Source organism: Triturus cristatus, chromosome 10, assembly GCF_964204655.1.
Source record: "Triturus cristatus chromosome 10, aTriCri1.1, whole genome shotgun sequence".
NCBI classification, from domain to species: Eukaryota; Metazoa; Chordata; class Amphibia; order Caudata; family Salamandridae; genus Triturus; species Triturus cristatus.
In genome coordinates, this window is record NC_140593.1 from 274018571 (window position 1) to 274037470 (window position 18900).

General features: G+C 43.1%; 1 protein-coding gene across 1 annotated transcript in view; it reads left to right on the plus strand.

The window, feature by feature from the left end:
• The first annotated feature begins 1788 nt into the window (after positions 1–1788).
• LOC146789312 (1-aminocyclopropane-1-carboxylate synthase-like protein 1) overlaps positions 1789–18900 on the plus strand; it is an 80191-nt gene continuing 63079 nt past the window's right edge. Inside the window, exons 1-6 of the mRNA XM_085631058.1 lie at positions 1789–2132; positions 5094–5153; positions 7205–7275; positions 8307–8376; positions 9796–9862; positions 17217–17314. Of these exons, the coding sequence (XP_085487184.1) occupies positions 2004–2132; positions 5094–5153; positions 7205–7275; positions 8307–8376; positions 9796–9862; positions 17217–17314 (495 nt within the window). The 5' untranslated portion in view covers positions 1789–2003. The remainder of the gene's footprint in view (positions 2133–5093; positions 5154–7204; positions 7276–8306; positions 8377–9795; positions 9863–17216; positions 17315–18900) is intronic.

Sequence of the window (18900 nt, forward strand, 5' to 3'; positions counted from 1 at the left end):
GTGCGTCGCATATTGGGGGTATTCCTGTCCCGAGCTTGGCCCTGTACATTGCAGGACCAAGAGTCATACAAAGAGGGCCGTGTAGGACTGGACCGAGCAGGTGCCGGGGTGTGCGGTCGGTCCGTCCTCTTCCGCGGGGTATCCTTGCTTTGCATCCTGGGACTTGTAGTTTGCTCCCGCACGCACCCCTCACACTTGACATGGAGAACGTGTGATCTCCGGGAACGAAAGCGATGAGAGATGGGGAGACTGACGAGGGAGAACAGGGAGGAGAGCGAAGGCGGCGAGGATCGATGGACAGGGGAGGGGAAGGCATGAGGGGTAGAGCTGAACGAGAAAGGAGGAGGGAGCGTGGGGGACATGGTCGTATTATATTGAATTGAGGGGGGGGGTGGAGGACGGAGCAGAATGGGAGAGAGGAGCAGCTTTAGGTGAGTTTTCAAAGTGCTGCTGAAGGCTGGCGGTTCGAGCGTGCACGCTCGCGTGAACTCAAGCGCTAGGCCAGCCAGCAGCACTCTGAAAACTCACCTCCAAAATGACTCTCCGCTGGTGCTCAGCGAGACCTAAAAATGTGCTATTCTATTGAGAACAGGGAGGCAAGGATTATCGCGTCCAATATTTAATTATTATTACAGTTGTAAGTTATTTCTCGCTCTGATATATGGGCATTTTCACAGTTATTATGGGTTGATTTTCTGTTTCAGGTGCAGAACAGAAAGGAGAGTACCGCATCGCCACGTTGGAGATCACAGTTGACACTCAGTGTCTTGGATTGTGGTTGAAATCCCGTTGAAGTCGGTTGGTTTCCTGCAAGTTGTCGTCGTTGGACGGTTGCGGGTGTTAATGACATTACTTGTTCAAGGCAAAGAAAGAGGATAGGGTCACGTGAAAGGTCCTAAATATAGGGACTGCGACATTGTGATTGGTAGATCTACACCATGGCATTAAGGGAAATTTAGTTTTTGTGTATATTGAATGTTTTTCACTGGCTGCTGAAATGTTACAGTTAAGAAAGAGAAAGCATATTCCTCACCTCTATGTCCTTAATAGAATTTAAAATTCTTGGCTCGAATGCTAGCAAATGTTTCACTCTCTCCTACCATATTCATGCAATGCCTGATGAATTTGGATAATTACCACACTGGGATGTTGCGGCGAGTGGGGAGGGGGTGCCATTGGATCCATTGAAAAATTGTGTTTTTCCATGTCTACCAGCAGCAAGAGACTTAACTGAACAATTATTGAGTTTCTTAATAAGTTTCACACAATTGGTCTTGAATGTGACTCATAACTGCCCCAGATCTGTGAAAATGTTACACATAACCAATATGAAACCTTAGCAGCTATGAAGTGACTCGACCTGGCTCTTCAACTGATACCTGCAGCACAGCGCCTGGATACCGATAAGTTACTACTTGATTGATTGAGAAGAGCTTTAGATTACCACCAGTTACTACACAATGATATATCGCCTCTCTCAATAAACACGTTATAACATTTTGACGAAGTTTCTTCGACTTATAGGATTCAACCAGCAAAAACCTACAAACGTATTATTAATCGCATAGGAGAAAACCATTGCTTTTGTTTTATTTTATGGAGCTGCAGCTTCGTGTGCAGTGCAGTGCATCTGCACTTGCATTGTTTCCCACCCAGAATTTCTTGAAATCTATTAGTGACTATATATGATTCGTGGAAAACATAACGACGCGACGATGAGATGGAATCTGCTGAGCACCATCATGCCCAAGCAGTGCCTTCCATTGGCACGTCGTCACCCGGCCTTCTGAGAAAAGGCGGAGCCGTCTGCAGCTGCTCCTTCATCCGCAGCCCTCCCTGTAAAAGGTGGAGCCGCTGCAGAGTTTATACAAGGCGGGGGGCACCGGGAGGAGTTAGCAGCACTCGGAACTTGCAGAGCTGGTGATCGCATCGTAGGGACAAGGTGTCTGCGCAGAGCGGGTTGCTAGCCAGAAGCTTCTGCCATCGTACTGTCGCCCGGAGTCATGAGCTACAACGCGGAGCAAGCGGGTCTGTCTGCCAGGGGGGCCCGCGTCACGGGCAGCCGGGGCATCTTGGACCAGGGCTTCAACTTGTACCTGCAGGACGCCTACCATCCGGAGAATAACCCGCAGGTGAGGGAGGGAAAGACATGGCAAAGTAGATGACGGGGCAGGAGACTAAAGATCAGCCCGCGGAGTGTTAGCCACTAGGGGACATGAAGAAAATAAACACTTTTCTTTAACTGCAATTTTTGTACTAATGGCTGGCATGCGGCTTACCTCTTTGCCGTCAAATTATTTTACAGGTCGTGGAACCCCATAGTCGAGGTTTATGAATGTTGTAGTGTATATCCTTATTTAGTGTCCTCCGTCTATTGGGAATGTTCCACTAACGTTAGATAACGCAAATGATGTGAAAACCGCATAGACTAAAAAAGGTGAGGTAACCCTAAAAGTCAATAGCTAAAACCGGTATTGTAATAGGAAAGCCGCATCGTGGTGCGATATTTAGGGGTACCCATTTCCATTCTGATCCCATTAATATATTATCTCTATATTTTACATGCATGTAAAATTCTCTCTATATGCCTAATTAATAATGAGAAACGGCTTTACCGATTTACTTTGTTGTTATCCCCACCCACTTGTTTAATTGGAAATTGTAGGGAAACCGTATTTAAACAATATAATAATAGAATCCTCTCAACCCACTTTAAAACGTGCGACGGAGTGACTCCCCTCTCCGAGTGGGTCTGTTTCGGTTTGTTAACACGCTGCGGGTGCCTCCGGTCGGCGGGCACCAGGTGCAGCCCTCCCGGGTCAGCAGACTGTTGAAGATGGAACATTGCCAGCGTGCCGGGTTGGGGTGCCGAGCCCCCGCAGTGGGCCGGATTCTGGCTGCGAATTCACAGGGAGGGAGGGTGGCGTCACCCTGCGAATTCTGAGAAGCGGCGGTGACGCAGAGCGGAAGCGCTGCTCCGACCGGATCAAACAGGCTCTCTCCGGCTGCTGACGCCCTGTCGGCGAAAACGAGGCCGTCTGGCATCAACAAGAGACTTATATAAAAGCCTTTGGGCTGCAGTGGTACCTAACACTCCATGCAGTATTTTCTCCATTGTTTCCGTTTACCCTAATGTTACGCCCACTTCTGTTCTGCACTACGTTTTACAATGGCATTACTACATGATGCATCGGTTTCATTCTTGCCTGTGTTTGAGACCTATATTTTAACACATTCATTTTCTAAACATCTTGATTTGTTATCTTTACGCCCCTTTGCATGACACCTTTTGCTATTCATGTTTAGTTCAGCCGACACTTGAATTATCCATTTTGATTTATGTTTTTTGTAGCTTGTTAGATTTTACATTTATATCCATGCTTGTTTTACCTTTCTTGTATTCTCTTTTTTTTTTCCGCACTTGGACCGCTTAGCTATTCGTGCCTATGTATCGAGCATGTCTTTGTAATATCTGCCCCCCGAACGGTTCAGAGGCAGCATGTGGCTCACCTGTTTGTTGGGTTTTCATTAATGACTCGCCAGGTCATGCTTGCTGTATTTAAATGTCCTATACATAGGATTTATATATCCATTAAAACACTAACTGCAGTACTTATGTGTATTAATACACCATGGCCGCGAGATAAGGTAATATTAAAGACAACGCCCACCTAATGTTTAGAGGAAGTTTACACAAACGCGAGAAAGTGATACAGGTATGTGGAGACAGCCACAGGTCATTCAGAAAACCTGATCATACGGGTTTATTTCATGTACCTCACATTCATGCGGTTGATAAACACCCCGTTCCTTCTTTATTTTTCAGGTAGGATTGTTTCGCCCCTTTCATGTGCACACCACACTAAGTGTAACCACTACGCAGTCACCCGCAACTAATACTGTCCCGGCCAAGCCAATATTATTTCCTGACACAAATTGCTACCATAACCATGTACCAGAAATGTGCCTCTCTACCTGTCCTAACCAATCATAATTGTTCAATCCACAGTTACTAACGGAAATCTCGGGCAGTGGCCACACTGCCCTATCCACTTATTTCATCAACCTTAACTCATTCACTGAACTGGATAAATTGTATCCTCCCACTGTTGACCTGGAGGGGCTCTATTTTAATGGAGTACATGTGATTTGCCTGTTCTCTGCTCCCTCATTCTAAATATTTAATTTATTTATTGTTTTAATTTTGTGTTTTTTACAAGGGCGCAGCAGCTGGGAGGAGCTACTGAGCAATTCACTTTATGTTCCACCTGTTTACATGTTAATTTGCAGCTCCAACATGGACACCCACTATTTTAGAACAATTAAAAATGGCTAGCAGGTGTCATGAGTCCGATGTTGGAATGGATCTTCTTTAATAGAACCCCTCACAGCAAGGTTGACAATTATGCGCGCGCATGCGCCACGACTCGTTTTTGTATGCGGATGACAGTAAAAAAGGATTGACAAAGTCAATAGCTTGGTATTTTAGGGCTGAGACCTATGGACATTGCTTCTTTTCAGTTATTGTGAGTAGTTCACGGTCCAGTTTCTGTCCAGTCAGCGCAGTACAACCGTAGCACATAGTTACGTAGAACATTGTCCAGAACAAACCAGACGTCAGCACTTTTTTACAGTTCTTATCGTTACTCCTCTGCTTAAAAAAAACATGGTGCTCTAAGGGCTGGATGAAATCTGTTGCATCTTTGCTAGTACTGCCATAAATTACCCCTGCACACTTTTCGATTGTGTGCAAATATGTACTGAACCTATAGATTCCCTTTCTATTTTGTCTTAACAGTGAGTCAAGTTGTAGGGAATTTCATGTTCTACTTACAACACATTAACCAAAGGTTACAATAGGCTTCGCAGGGACTAATGTAGAAGTTCACTTAGTGGAAGCCAGAAACTGACTGGAACGTTGTTCATGCCAGAGTCCCTAGCACAAATCCTGGCTGACTAAGACTATCTGGCACATTTTTTTTTAATTATTTAGTGCTTACCTGTGTGCTTTAGCAATAGTAGGCACATAAACCCAAAAGTCGAACAAGCTGCTCATTTCACTTAACTTTGTAATTTATATTTGTTTTCCAAAGGGCATCCTGAACGTAGGAACAAGCGAGAACAAACTTTGCTTTGATTTGTTACAGGACAAGGTACGTTTCTCTTTGAATGCTAAACATTGAAACTGATTGGTTTTCTTCTCCATGCATCTCATGTCTTTCCTTCAGATCTTTCATAGTTGTTTCATTTACATTTTCATGTATGAGTCACCACTGATTAGTCACCGTTGACGCTGGGGTCATCTATAGGAAAGGGATGTTTATCTCACTTTACCAACATGTAATCTTGTAGCCAGACATGCGCCCCTGTTGAGTTGTCATCCCAGCTCGTGCATTTTTCAGTTCTGCTATGTTGAGGAAGTACTCAGGATGGTCACGCTAAGTGACTTATTTTGTGCCCTCTTCACTGAAACGTGGGACTTTGGTTGCAGTTATTGTTCCCAGTGATGCAATAGGGATACCATGTTTGCACTGTAGGACACTGAGATGTGAGACAGGGGCACAGAGAATGTATTAGGTACATTAGCACCAGGGACCTGCCCATTAATAGCCTGCAACATCCTTGATCTGCCACCGGAAGACTAGTTCTTTAGAAACGAAGAACCTTATGTTTTTGGTATCAAACACATGGACTTTTTCAGTTTTTACCGCCCTGTTGTCATGAATTGAGGGAAAAGGTAATATGGAGGAAGAAACAAACTGGTATTCAGCACATCGCTAGGGATACCACACAACCCTAAGATATGCACGCAGGAAAGTGTATTCTCCCACATGCATAGCAAGGAGTTCCTGTGTCTACACTTGCAGAGGAAAGACGATCCTTCTTCCAGTGCCTCCATTGCGTCTGTCCTCGCCCCCCACCCAGAACACCGAACACCTACTACATCCCACCCAGGACAGGCTGTTTGTATATTTCGCTCACACCTGCACTCCCCACTATTAACCCCCGAACCCCATCCCCATCAAGTGTACATACACACATTAGTTAAGTCCAGCGACAGAAGAAAAACTGTACTATCTATCCCCTGGAAACTACATTTGCCGGATAGTTTTAAAAAACATTTCTATACATGCACAGTGCAGATGCTTTTTTGTACCCCCCCAAGAATGTCGGCATGCGTTTCTAAAAGCATTTTCCATCTGGGTACCAGTAGGTCTTTCAGACTCACCCTTAACGTTCTTGAGAAGTATGAATAAAATCACTTACTCTCTATGTACACCAATTTAATTCACCCATGTGTTGAACGTGGGTTGGGTCTGTGTTGGCCAAGTTGACAGGTATGGCTTTAATGTGCTATGGCAGACAACCAGAATTGTTCATGCCTTTGTTTGCATGCATTCCATAAGTTTGCTTTGCCAATGCCTGCTTTTGTATTTTCATGGTTCATGATCTAAAGTATTAGTGGTTATTGATGGCCATGTTTTAGTTTTCATTGAAAAAGAACAATATCTCAACTGGTTTCAATCTGAAGGACAAATGGACATGTATGTATAAAACATTACGTGCAAAGAAAAAAAAAAAGAACACGTGAGACTGAATTGTTTTTTAGAATCTGCACATTGCATCATAGAATTGTGGATGAAGATTCAAAAAACAAGAAAATACAGTTGTAGCAGCACTGTAGGCAAATTAAATGCGAGAACAACCCGAATTGGACTTGGTGCTTGGAATACGTAAGAGACCGAGATAGCGACGCATGTGACAATTGTGAAGTCAGCGACAACTGCGCAAGGTGCAATTCTTGGGTTTTTTCAATCTTCATCCACAATTATATGACGCAATGTGCACATTCTAAAAATCAATTCAGTCTCCCGTTTTCTTTGCACGTAATGTTTTATACATACATGTCTATTTGTCCTTCAGATTGATACCAGTTGAGATATTGTTCTTTTTCATGTACCTACCCTAATCTGAACTTGGTTTATGGGTTATACTCCTGTGGTTTATTACATTTTAGTTTTGTAGGACTAATCAATCCTATGTAAACAAAGTGTTCCTGCATTGCTAGATAACCTGGAAATGTAAACCTAGTGCTGTTTTTGGAATACACATTATCCATTTCGTGTGAAATTCTAAATCCATCTGATGCAACTAACGTGGTGTTATACTAATGTCTTTACTTATCTCCTGTGTGTGGGGAAAGCTTTCCAGCAGTGGCATGAACTATTTGGAGGCCAGTTTATTCCAGTATTCTGAACTTAAAGGCATGAAGAGGTATGTAAGTTCATTCAGTCATTACAATTGCTATGCTAAGTAATGATGCTCATTTAGATTTTTGTTTTCCAAACACATTTAACATTAAGTTTAAAATGCTGCCCCGAATGTAGTTTAAAAGTCTGTAAATGAAACTCTTTAAAATGACATAATCGAAAAGTGTTACTTTAAAAGAGAATGAACTGAAAACGTAATGGCTTGTAAAAAACGAACTTCCGTATCCTATAAATGATCGATACTTGTTCCATTTATAATGAATTAAACGAGCTAATAATTACGTCCCGTACCATTTTCTTTTCATCGTCGATTTAATTTCTGTGTCTTTGGGTTCTACATGTCTGCTTTTGCCCACTCCCCTCTACGACGTATCTCTGTTTCCTACCCTTCCACAAGAGCAATTACTCATGCTGCTTACAATTTTCAGCATGGGTGGTGACCATGTTTGGGACACGTTTTTGGAACCTCTATCTGCACCCCTGTGATCAATGTATTCTTGTTTGTCAATTTATCACAATCTGTTAAATGAAAATATGTAAATCTTTACCTAGACCTTAAACTCCCTTAATTATATTAAAAATAATGCAAATATTCTGAAACGGTGTAGTACGTTTATTTCAGCATTCCGTGGAGAAAGCACTTTTGTAAATGCATCTGTCGCACAACAATGAACATGACTGAAGTCGTCATCTTTCTGTCATCATAGTGAAAGGTATAATTATTTGTCTAAAACAAAGAAACACACTTACGTGGAAGGAGTACAGAGCAAGCTTTGTCATTGTGGTTTGGATATTTTAACAGTCCATACCCTTTCCCATCGTCGATAACTGCAAGCACAGCCTGCAGACATTTCTGGGCTGCTGTGTGGCTGAACAAATGGGGTTTCCTTCTCAGCCTGTCAGTTTTAAATGAGGTTTATTCTCTTTTGAACGTTTTATTAAAGTCACATTGACATCTTAATTGCAACTGACGTTCTAAAGTGACATGTCCTCCATGACCCTGTTTCTTTTGCTTTTGTGTTTTTTTAAACTTAGATTCAGAGAAGAAATTGCCGGATTCCTCACCCATTATGGAAAGGCTTTGAAGCCATTGAGTCCAGATGATGTAAGATACACGCATGCCAAAATAGCATATGTCGTTGCCTATTTTGTCGTTTCCGTTCTATTCTTTAGTGTTCTGTCTACGTTTCAAGATCTGTATTTCTGGTGTGTTGCACTCGTCTATTTGCCTGGAAGCGGGAGCACCCATCGGTACTTTGCATGATCCTATATCTGAGCCTTCAGCACTGTGGTGTGGGTGTCATTAGTTTTGTATTGGTTTCCTCCCTCCGTTTTCAAATATAACGCATTATAGTGGCTACTTTCATCTAGAAAAATTGTTTTGTCGAACCTATCAGACACCTTTCCTTGATTACTTAAATCGTAATATTGTGTGTCTAGTGTACATCTTGTGTAGTAATGTAGCCATCTATTGGACAGAACTAGAATTTTTTTTGACAGTGTTTTACAACAATGCGGATTACATTTTCGGGTCACTATTGTAGACAGTTATTAAAGAGCTATTGGGTTATTTTATACTTGAGTGCTATCTGCAAATTTCTACTCGCATTCACACGTGTAAACGTTGGTGTGCCACCTATTTACCTACACCCATGTGCCACGTTGTTGGTGTAGCTAATAAGGAAGGTTTTAGGGGAAAAATAAAAGCAAGGGAAAATGGTGTGAAGTAAAAAGGCTGAGAACGTGCATTGCTTGCCTAGTGCGCTCGAAATATACACTCTTTGCAATGTTAGTTACCCTCACAAGGATCAAAATACATTGGGTGTCCACTCGCCCACACTGAGGGTTTGAGTGTTTCATTGCTTAAACAGTCAGCCGACCCTGCACAGTCCTTCCCTCCCAACATTTAAATATGAGGATTTGAAATCTGGCAGGGCTAGTGAAATGTAGAAGTCAATGGCCGTTGCAGACAAATGGTCTGTTAAGAAGATGGTGGGTGATTAAGATTGGGGGGTGGGAGGGAGGTCGAAAGATGAGCAGACATTCAATTGGAGATTTCTGAATGGAAAAGTAACTCGATGCTGGTGTAGCCGGTGCCTAGATTCTTCAGACTGCCACAAGATAACTGCTTCAGAAGTATAAAGAAGGTTATGCAGATGAGGTATAGAGTAAATGTATTTAGTATACAAATTTGCTCTCATCGGTCTGTTGTTACTATACAGGTATTTATGTGCTGTTGTGTGAGGGGATTTTAAAAAGGGGTAGAGGGCATGCAATGTTCATCGGTGACGGGTAGACCGGTTTGCTGTGAAATGTTTATATTTGTCAACGGTGCTATGTTCTGGGATGTCTAGCTTTTACAGTTGACAAGACTTTTGTGCTGGATACTGTGTTGGGTCGCTTGCAATAAAATAAAAAGGATTTCACTCTGGTAGTGTAATTTACCACAATAAATGATTTCTCTCCTGCAAAATACACATGTCAAAATGATTAGTCATTTTAAATGTTTGGTTTTTCTTTTCAGATTGTCATTATGAATGGCTGTTCGTCCATCTTCTCTGCACTTGCAACTGTATTATGTGATCCAGGAGGTAAGAACTCACTCTCTAAAAGTCATGCAAATATTTAAATTATTCGGGTTCATTATTTGTGCCACTGGTCCTTTCAAAACACTTTATTTACAGAATGATTATTAGATAAAATGCTTACTATTGAAATACAATCTTTGATCTTGATACTCAGTTGAACAGCATACCTATCACCCTTGAACGTTTTAACTTTGACAATTCTTACCTTAATATACCCAATATAATATTTATTATTTCGCAAAATACCACAAAACAGAGGTAGCCCAGACAATACATAAAAAAGGGGGGCGACATTTATTTACAGAACTAACAAAAGGACCCACAATTTGCAAACCTCGATTATTGCTAGTGAATGTGCTCGCTTGTAGACAATTTGATGACCCCCATCCAAACCACATTAGTCCCTTCTCATCTTAGGCTGGGTCCTGTTGGAAGTGGTCCCATCATGATCCCCCACAATTTTTTGTTTATCTGGGCAACACCTCACCTGTAGATAGGCTCCTGTAATTTTGAAAGCAGTTCGATGCCCCATGCCACCTCATCCCACAAGGGAGTCTGGCTTAATTCCTAATATCTCAGGGGGGTCAAGCGATAAATGTAGACACAGCTACATGAATTATTTAGGGTATCTGCCACCAATATGTTGTTCCACTGGTGCACATCTGGGTCACTGAGTGGGACAAGGGTTGACTTGTCCCATTTTCTCTGAAGCACAATCAAAGCAGTACGGCATCTGTCTGGCCCTGTCCATTTGCGGTATCTCGGGTAGAGGACGCCAGCATTAAGGAAAATATGATTCACCAGTGCTCCACTCTATTGAAAGCCCTGGACCAGGTCGTCCTCCTGAATCAAGGCAAACCGGAAGCGAAAACCAAGTCCCTCCTCTTCGTTCGTCTCTTAAAATTAAATGAGGATAATAACACTTAGTTAATTCTAACTCTAGATTTGGGCAATCGTAGAGCAAGTCAATATATGAAAGAATGTGTGGTCTAATATTTAGTCTGGTGATGACCTGGTGCAGACAGCCCCAGTCCACCAAATTAAAGGACTTCTCAAAGCCAGTGAAGACAGACCTTATTGAAAAAGGAATTTCTACTAGTCAAACGGCCTTGAGTTTGACCCATTGTGTGATAGGAATCGAGTGGTGTAACATGAGACGGGACTCCGTCAATTCAGTCGAAGTAGAAGCAGGCTGCAGGATTATGCGCTTGGTAGAAAGTCTTGTATTGATTTCATTGCAGTAGAATAACCATTGCTACAGCAAGGGAGATCCTTTGAGGCAACAGCAAGTATCCATGGAGGTCGCATAAGAATATTTTTTTAGCACTGTGATTTCAATGACTGGGTTCCATCTAGAGTGAGTTGTGTCAAAGTTTGGACCTTTTTGAGAAGGAGACTGGCTGGCCCCTGCATGATGGACAGTCTGATGCAAACGAGACAGAACTGCATAATCTTTGTATCAGGATCTCTATTTTTACATCCTTAAGATACAGCAAGATATGAGTTACTCCAGTTTTGGATGAGTGTTAAGTAGGCAATGACTTCTGGCCACAAAGCACTCATTAGCACAGTCGACTAAGGGTCCCACATATTAAGTGGAAAACACTTATATTAGCTTGAAACAAATATAGCTACTAATTTTTGAGTTAGACTACCGTATAGTAAAGGCATTGCAAGCCCATGCTTCGAATTTTCTCAGCCACTTGTGGTACACTTAGTTGTAGAGGGTGACTAGTGCATCCATGCCTACTAAGCACAGCTTTGTGCACATCCTGAACTACTATAATTCCACTGGCTTGCACAGTATAGGGCTGGAACAGATTGACATTAGTAGCTGGTCAGCCCAAACTATGTGCATCCACAACTAGACTGGAGTCCAACCGAATGCTCTCCCTCTTGCAAGAACCTAAGCTGCAGAATCAACTTTGCAAATTCAATTTTTAATAACTGGGAAATCTGTTTGTTCGCTGGAGGGCTAGATTCAGCAAGTCAAGCATTTATGAATCAAGACAGTGCTTCACTGCTTGGCATATTGAGGGCTTGGTGTCCCAACCGCTCCCGGACACTCCCACAGGATATGTCAGCCGTTAGACCAGCTAGCTCTACAGTGCTACTATCACCCCCTCCCCCGTAGCTTTCAGAGGTGAAGGTAGTTTCTGGCAACCACTGAACATGACAACCATGATTCCTCCGAGATCGTGGAAAACAGTACATTACTTTCCGCTCAGTCACTCGTGCTCACTTATTCTAAAAAAATACACAGGATGGCGATTAGGACGTTTAAATATTTATTGGTCCAGCGTCAGTCTTTTGTAAAACCTATTTACAGTGACAATCAGGAGACAGAAGTATACGAAAGAGATTGCAAGTTCCAATATAGTAAATAGTAGATACATTTCTACCATAGTGCTAATAAGTTGAACATAAGCAGTTCAGATAAAAACAGTAGCACTTGCATATTCCTAAAATGTGTGCCCTAAGAAATTTGCCTAAATGTACCTAGCTTAAAACTGTATGTGTAGCATGTATATGCATGCAGCAACTATATATATATATATATATATATATCGAAGAAACTTCCCAAAGTGCAATGGCGCACATCTGCAGGAACGGACAACTTCACTCGCCGATGCTTTCAAATCTTGTTTATTTGTATTGCGTGCCTAGTCCATGACGCGTTTCGAACCACTCGGCCCTTGCTCACATATATATATCTATATATCCTACTGGCGGTCGCCAGTAGGTAGTTATAGTTAGGACCCTGTTTCCATAGGAAATCCGCAACATTCTATTTGGAATAACTTTGGCGCCGGTCGACGAATCCTCGCGAATTTTTCAAAATAGGTGGGGCGCTACGCTCCGCTCCTACCCTGAAAGTCTCGGGGGGATTCGTCAAGCGGGGGCTGAGATAAAAGGGGGGTCCCAAAACGCGTTTTTCCCATGCATTTTTCCATAGGACCTTTAGACAGGGCTACAGCCCGAACGGTTGAACAGAATTACTTGAAATTTGGCAGAGAGGTAGTCCTCAGGTCAAGGAAGTGCCTTTTGTAGGTTTGGTGTAAATCTGTTCAGTAGATTCTGAGAAAATAGCCTTTAAATCAATATATATATCTGAGCCAGCTTACGGTGCGCTTACGGTACGCTTACCGTACGCGTACGGTGGCGTGCGCGAGCGCGATTCTGATTGGCTCTTAGATCTTACTAAACATTCGAATCGGCCGAAACCAGGAAGCGGCGGCCGCCATTTTCTCTCTCGCACTGAGAGTGATGATGAAAATACAAAGCACAAAAACATGTAAAGGGGCTGTTTAGACAGCTCCCACACACATAGCCAAGGTGGGGGGGTCCCCAAAGATCCCCCAAGGCCAAAAACGGAAATTTTTTTTTTCGCTAATTTCGCTGATTACGCTTACCGTACGCGTACGGTAAAAAATTATATAAAATAAAAAAATTATCCACTCTCCCCACCCCGTGTGCAAATGGTGCCCGAAGGGCACCATTTGTGCATGGCTTATAAAAGTTACGAAAAATTAAAATATTACCTTTCAAAACAAAGTGCATCATATGTCCTCCATGTGCGCACGGTGCGCGAAGCGCATCGTGCGTACATGGCCCATCTAGCGTAACGTGGGCACGCGGTGCGCGTAGCGCACCGCGTGCCCACCGTGCGTGCACGGCACTAACTGCGTAAAGTGGGTGCGCGAAGCGCACCGCGTGCTTACTGTGCGCGCACGGTGCGCGAAGCGCACCGTGCGCGCACGGAACGAACTGCGTTAAGTGGGCGCGCACGCCACGAATGGCGTAAAGTAACTTAGCATTTAAAAAACCGTACAAATTCACTGAAACCATAGGTTTCACACACGTTATAGTTAGGAATTAGCATTTAAAAAACCTTGCAAATTCACTGAAAAAACCATAGGTTTCACACATGTTATAGTTAGCGGAAATTTTACTGATAAAAAACCAATGAAATTCCCCCGTTATAGTTAGTGCAGGCAACTATAACTCACGCGACCGCAATCTTCTGCTGATGACATATGTGTCTTTATGAAAAAAAAAAAATTGTAATATATGTATAGCTAAAAATGTATGGAAGAAGACATGGGCAAATAAGTGTCTAAATACAGTATTAGCATCAGCAGAGGATTGCGGTCGCGTGAGTTCTAGTTGCCTGCACTAACTATAACGGGGGAATTTCATTGGTTTTTTATCAGTAAAATTTCCGCTAACTATAACATGTGTGAAACCTATGGTTTTTTCAGTGAATATATATATATATATATATATATATATATATATATAGCCAAGAAACCCCTAGGGAAGAACCTATGCCCTCACATGATGGAAAAGAATGAAGGTCCCAGTCTCTGCTTCCAGGATGACCCCCCGCAAGTGATGTCAGACTGCTTTGTGTCGAAGATTCAGTATGCAGGACCCCTTGTCAGCTTGGAAGGAATTCTCCTCTGATTTGTAGGGGGGGAAATAATAGTCTTCTATACTAGAGTGGTCACTCTGGAGTTTCTTCTAGAATCAATATGTTTTGAAAACAATCATAAATGTTTTTCCAAACAAATGCCATCATGCACATCGGGCTGTTGGTCCAGGATGAAAAAATTGGTGACCCTTATACAGATTTATACAGTGCCTTGAGGGCCTGTTTATGTACGTAAGGTACAGGTATTAGGATAGAATACTAAGAGCTGGTGTCCAAGAGACAGGAGCAAGCTAATAGGTAAAAGGTCACCTGTTTCAGAACCATTATAGTCGTGTGGATGGGGCAATGTATGTAAAAGGGAGCATACAATAAAGGACTATCCTAAAAGACATGACAACTGCCACTGGGCACATCATGATGTCACATTGATCATAAATCACCTTGCCACCCAGGCCATTGTCATAACCTTACACGCTAGTGCAATAAAGTAAACCTAGGTTGCACAGGGTATACTCTGAAATAATATGCTTTATCCTCTCATGGTAAGACATAAAAGGACCTATACCTGGTGTCATGAAATGCAGCATGTAAGGGAAAATGAACATGATTCACCCCTATTGTCCCTACCTGAGCGTGCAAAACACTAAAATATGCGAAATTGTATCGGGGCATAAAAAAAGCAGCATTTAGGTTGGGTATAACACACACTATGCCAACATCACCCAATATAACAGGCGTGTCACCAATCACCAGATTCTCATGATCGTGTAGGTATTCCATTGATCTAGCGTGCTTGCTCTTTCCTTACATGTTATCGGTGGTCGACACCAACCATAGGTTATAGGTATGACTGCACCCCCACTACATGAATTTTGGTAATTTCATCTGCCAAGAAAGCGGGGGCCTCCTTCGAGGTCTTACCCCGTTCTCCACAAGATACCGTGGCCCCCAGTATGTAGCCCCGATAAGTGGGTGGGGGGTGCACACACACCCTGCTGCCACTGACTGGGAGACCTTGCTGGGTACCCCGAGGCAGAACTTACCACAGGGGGCTGCCTGCGAACACGCGGTGCAGCTCCTGTCACTCGGTACTCGTTGGCCCTCAGCGCCTGAAGGCGTCTATACTGGAGACCTCCTCTGCTCTCAAGCAGCCTCTCCGGCAGCCCGCGGGGCTACAGTACATAGACCTGACGCGGCTGCAAGGTTTCAGGTCATGGATAGTCTCGTCGTAGTTGACCTTTGCAGAGGGGCGGAACGGCAATGTGCAGTCGTTCTCCTTCGGCCGCTTCTCTGGTTTGGCTGCTCGTTTGCCAGGCGACTCCTGCGGCACCTGCTATGCTGGTGAGCAACCACTTTTGCCTTTCCGTGGTCTCTCGCACTACAGCAGGTAGGGCCCAGCCTTGAACTCAGGCCCACGGTGGTGCAGCAGGCAGCGCCCCCCAGCGAGTAGCACTCCGGGGGAGTGCAAAATAGCCTCTCCAGTGGTGAGAACACAGAGCTCCCAGCAGGCATGCGGCTCTCCGATTCCAGTACAGCGCCAGGAACTTCCAGGAAGGCTAAAGCACCAGAAAGTCTCCAATCAGTAAAGCACTAGCCACCTTAATCTCTTCCCAACCACAGGGTAGGATAAATGAAACCTAAAGCGCTCACCAGCACTGCATTTTCACCAGCACAGGACAACCACCCAGGAGCAGTTCACAACACTCACTCTGCGCTGAGCTCCTTTGAAAACACTGGGGGGCATGCAGATTCATGAAATCGGGCAGCTGGCCAGCACACAGGGTCCTTGGGGCAAAGATGCAGTCCTTCCAGCAGGTCAGCACAACAAGTGGCGGTTCCCTGGCAGCACAGCAATCCCTTGATGCAGCATGTAGTCAGCAGCATCTCATTACAAATCCCGTAGTGTCTAAAAATATGGGGTCACAGCCCCTGTGCTTATACTCCAAGTCTTTGTTCTGGGGCACTTCACACTTTTTAGAAGTGCACAACATCCCTATTCAAGCCCAAGCCCTGGCTGCAGACACACTACAGGGGGGCAGAGACCGCATTGTGAACGTCGGGTGCAGCCCTATTCAGGTGCGACTCCTCCCCCCACTCTAAATGGATCCATGGTCTATGTTCAGTCCAGCTTTGAGTCACCCAGGAAAGGCAGGACACACCTCAATCCTCACCCCCGTCCTTATGACTGTCTAGAGCATGGCTACTCGCAAACATTTGCCATGGGGCCGCAAGTACGGTCTGCAGTCTGAACGAGGGCCGCACTGATGCCAGCAGGGTGGCGTTAGGGGGTCCTCGGTGGGTCAGTGATTGTGTAAATAGGTCTAAAAAAACGTTAAACATGCAAGCATTTATTTGCAGGTTAATAAATGCTTGCTCGTTTATTTAACATTTTTTATTGACTATTAGTGCTCAGCAACTAAACACCATCTCTGCTGCTGTTCACCTTTATTTTTTCTTTGTCTTGCACATTATGAACACATCAATGTTCGCCTGAAGAGTAGGGCCAGTTTGCTGGTAGTGCCTAATGAGATTTTGACACACAGACAGGCTGCATGCCCACTCATTGTCGACTTGGCTTTGCCTCCACTCTTTCAAGCCATGTAAAGACTTCACGCCAGAATTAACATTAACACATGGAGAAGCCATATCTACTGTGTGCCAACATGAAGATTATGCCGTTTGGAGTAAGGGGTAAAAAACGTTCCTTTAATTGGGCACAGTATAGATTTTCTGAATCCACTTTCAGGTGATTTGCTTTAGATACATTATTGCATTTGAGATAATGTTATAATTGTCACTCCTGAAAAAGGTCTACTTAGGTTCTCAAGTGCATTTGTTCAAGGTATTGTTTCTTACATTGTTTAATTGAGTAAAATATGCTATATTTCTTAATAACCATTTCTTTTTCTTATCTCTTTTTAGATGGCTACCTCATTCCAACTCCATATTATGGGAGTGTAAATATGCAAACGGAACTTTACGGTAGAATACAACCTGTTCATGTACCCTTATTCAGTGAGGTAAGAGTTGTTTGAGATGCACGCCTAGAATTTAACGTGAAAAATGAAAAGGAATAGAGAAAATAATCCACCAGGGCTGATCATGTTTTCAGCTGACAGACTAATATGTATGTCTCTGAGAATGGTTAAGTGTGTGGAAGAATGTTTATAGTACTTCAACGTGTTTGAAAAATACAACATCCATGACAAAATGTTGACATATTTCAGGGCTCAAACAGTCAAGCTGCAAGTTTTTCAGGATGCAAATCTGCTCCATGCTATTGTTGAGATCCTATATACAGATTGTGTCAGAAAAACTGCTCTATTACTCAAAATGATGGTCACAGCAGAATTCGTTGCCTTTGGGAGTAGGTGGATTATGATAAAATGATAACGTATTTATGGATAATAGCACAAAGCTTCATTCTATATCTAGTAAAGCACCTGGGGTTATTTAGTGATGTGCAATGTTTTTCGAAAGTCTCTTTGGACCTCTCAAAGATTTTGGTTTGTTGGTTAGACGCTAGAATTTTCCTCCCTTCACTGTTATATAGATCACCTTAATTAAGAAATGTGTTCTTGGTATGATGTGGGGGACCTTTATTTCTTTGCAAATTTTCTGCATCACACGATCTTCATTGATGGTCATAAATCTAGAATGTTCCTTCCTGCGTGCTGGGACCCTGGAACACTCCTATTACTTTATAAAGTAAAATAATCAGAATCCATTCACTTGTTTAGGGGTTACAAATTTGAAAAACATACACAGGCTCCACCTCTTACCATGCATAGTACTGGTCTCTCAAAACCTTTGGTCTTTTTCACACAATTTATTTTTGTAGGTTCTCTTGAAGGCGTACAGTCAGTCTTTGTTCAATGTCTTAAACACGTTTGAACTATTGCCCTTCATTTTCTGTCACCCAGAAGGAATTTTCTTCTTGGATACCTTCACTTTTTGTAAAGTGTCCCTCTTTGGGGAAAAATAATTCTGCCTCTGACCCATATTCTGTGTTGCTTACCTACCGCAAATTCAATAAAGGAAAGCAATTTTTCTCAGAAGATGACAAAAAGAGAATTTAAGGACTGTGAAACAAGCCAGATCAATGGGCGGAGGAAGAGATGAAGAAACATCACAAGGCAGCTAGAAAAAGGTGAACCTTCTAAAAGTGTGTACACTCTACAAAGGGATTTCCAAAGAGGGAGATCCTTGAAGCAAAAGAGGGACTGCCACAGTCTCGCGATCACTAGGCAACGTCATATGTCTTGTCGTTGGAATACGGCACGTCACTGACATGTCGAAGGCCAGCTTAGCTGCCAGAGTAATGCCGATGTTGCAGAAAGGACAAATCCAACAAAAAAGTACTCCATAATTTAAGGTCAACTTATGTTAAAGAACTTACTGGTGATGTCAAGCCACACAACGTTGTTTCTTTCGAGGTCGAGGCCCTCATCAAAAAGATTGAGATCTTTACCATTTGAAAACCATAACACTGAGGCTCCCAACAGCATCTGGTTTTTGCAACCTTCCTTTAGGATGCCTTTTCTACTCTATTTTACTATCTGTGTAACCATTGCCATCTAGGCCACCTAGGACGGTAATTTCTGCA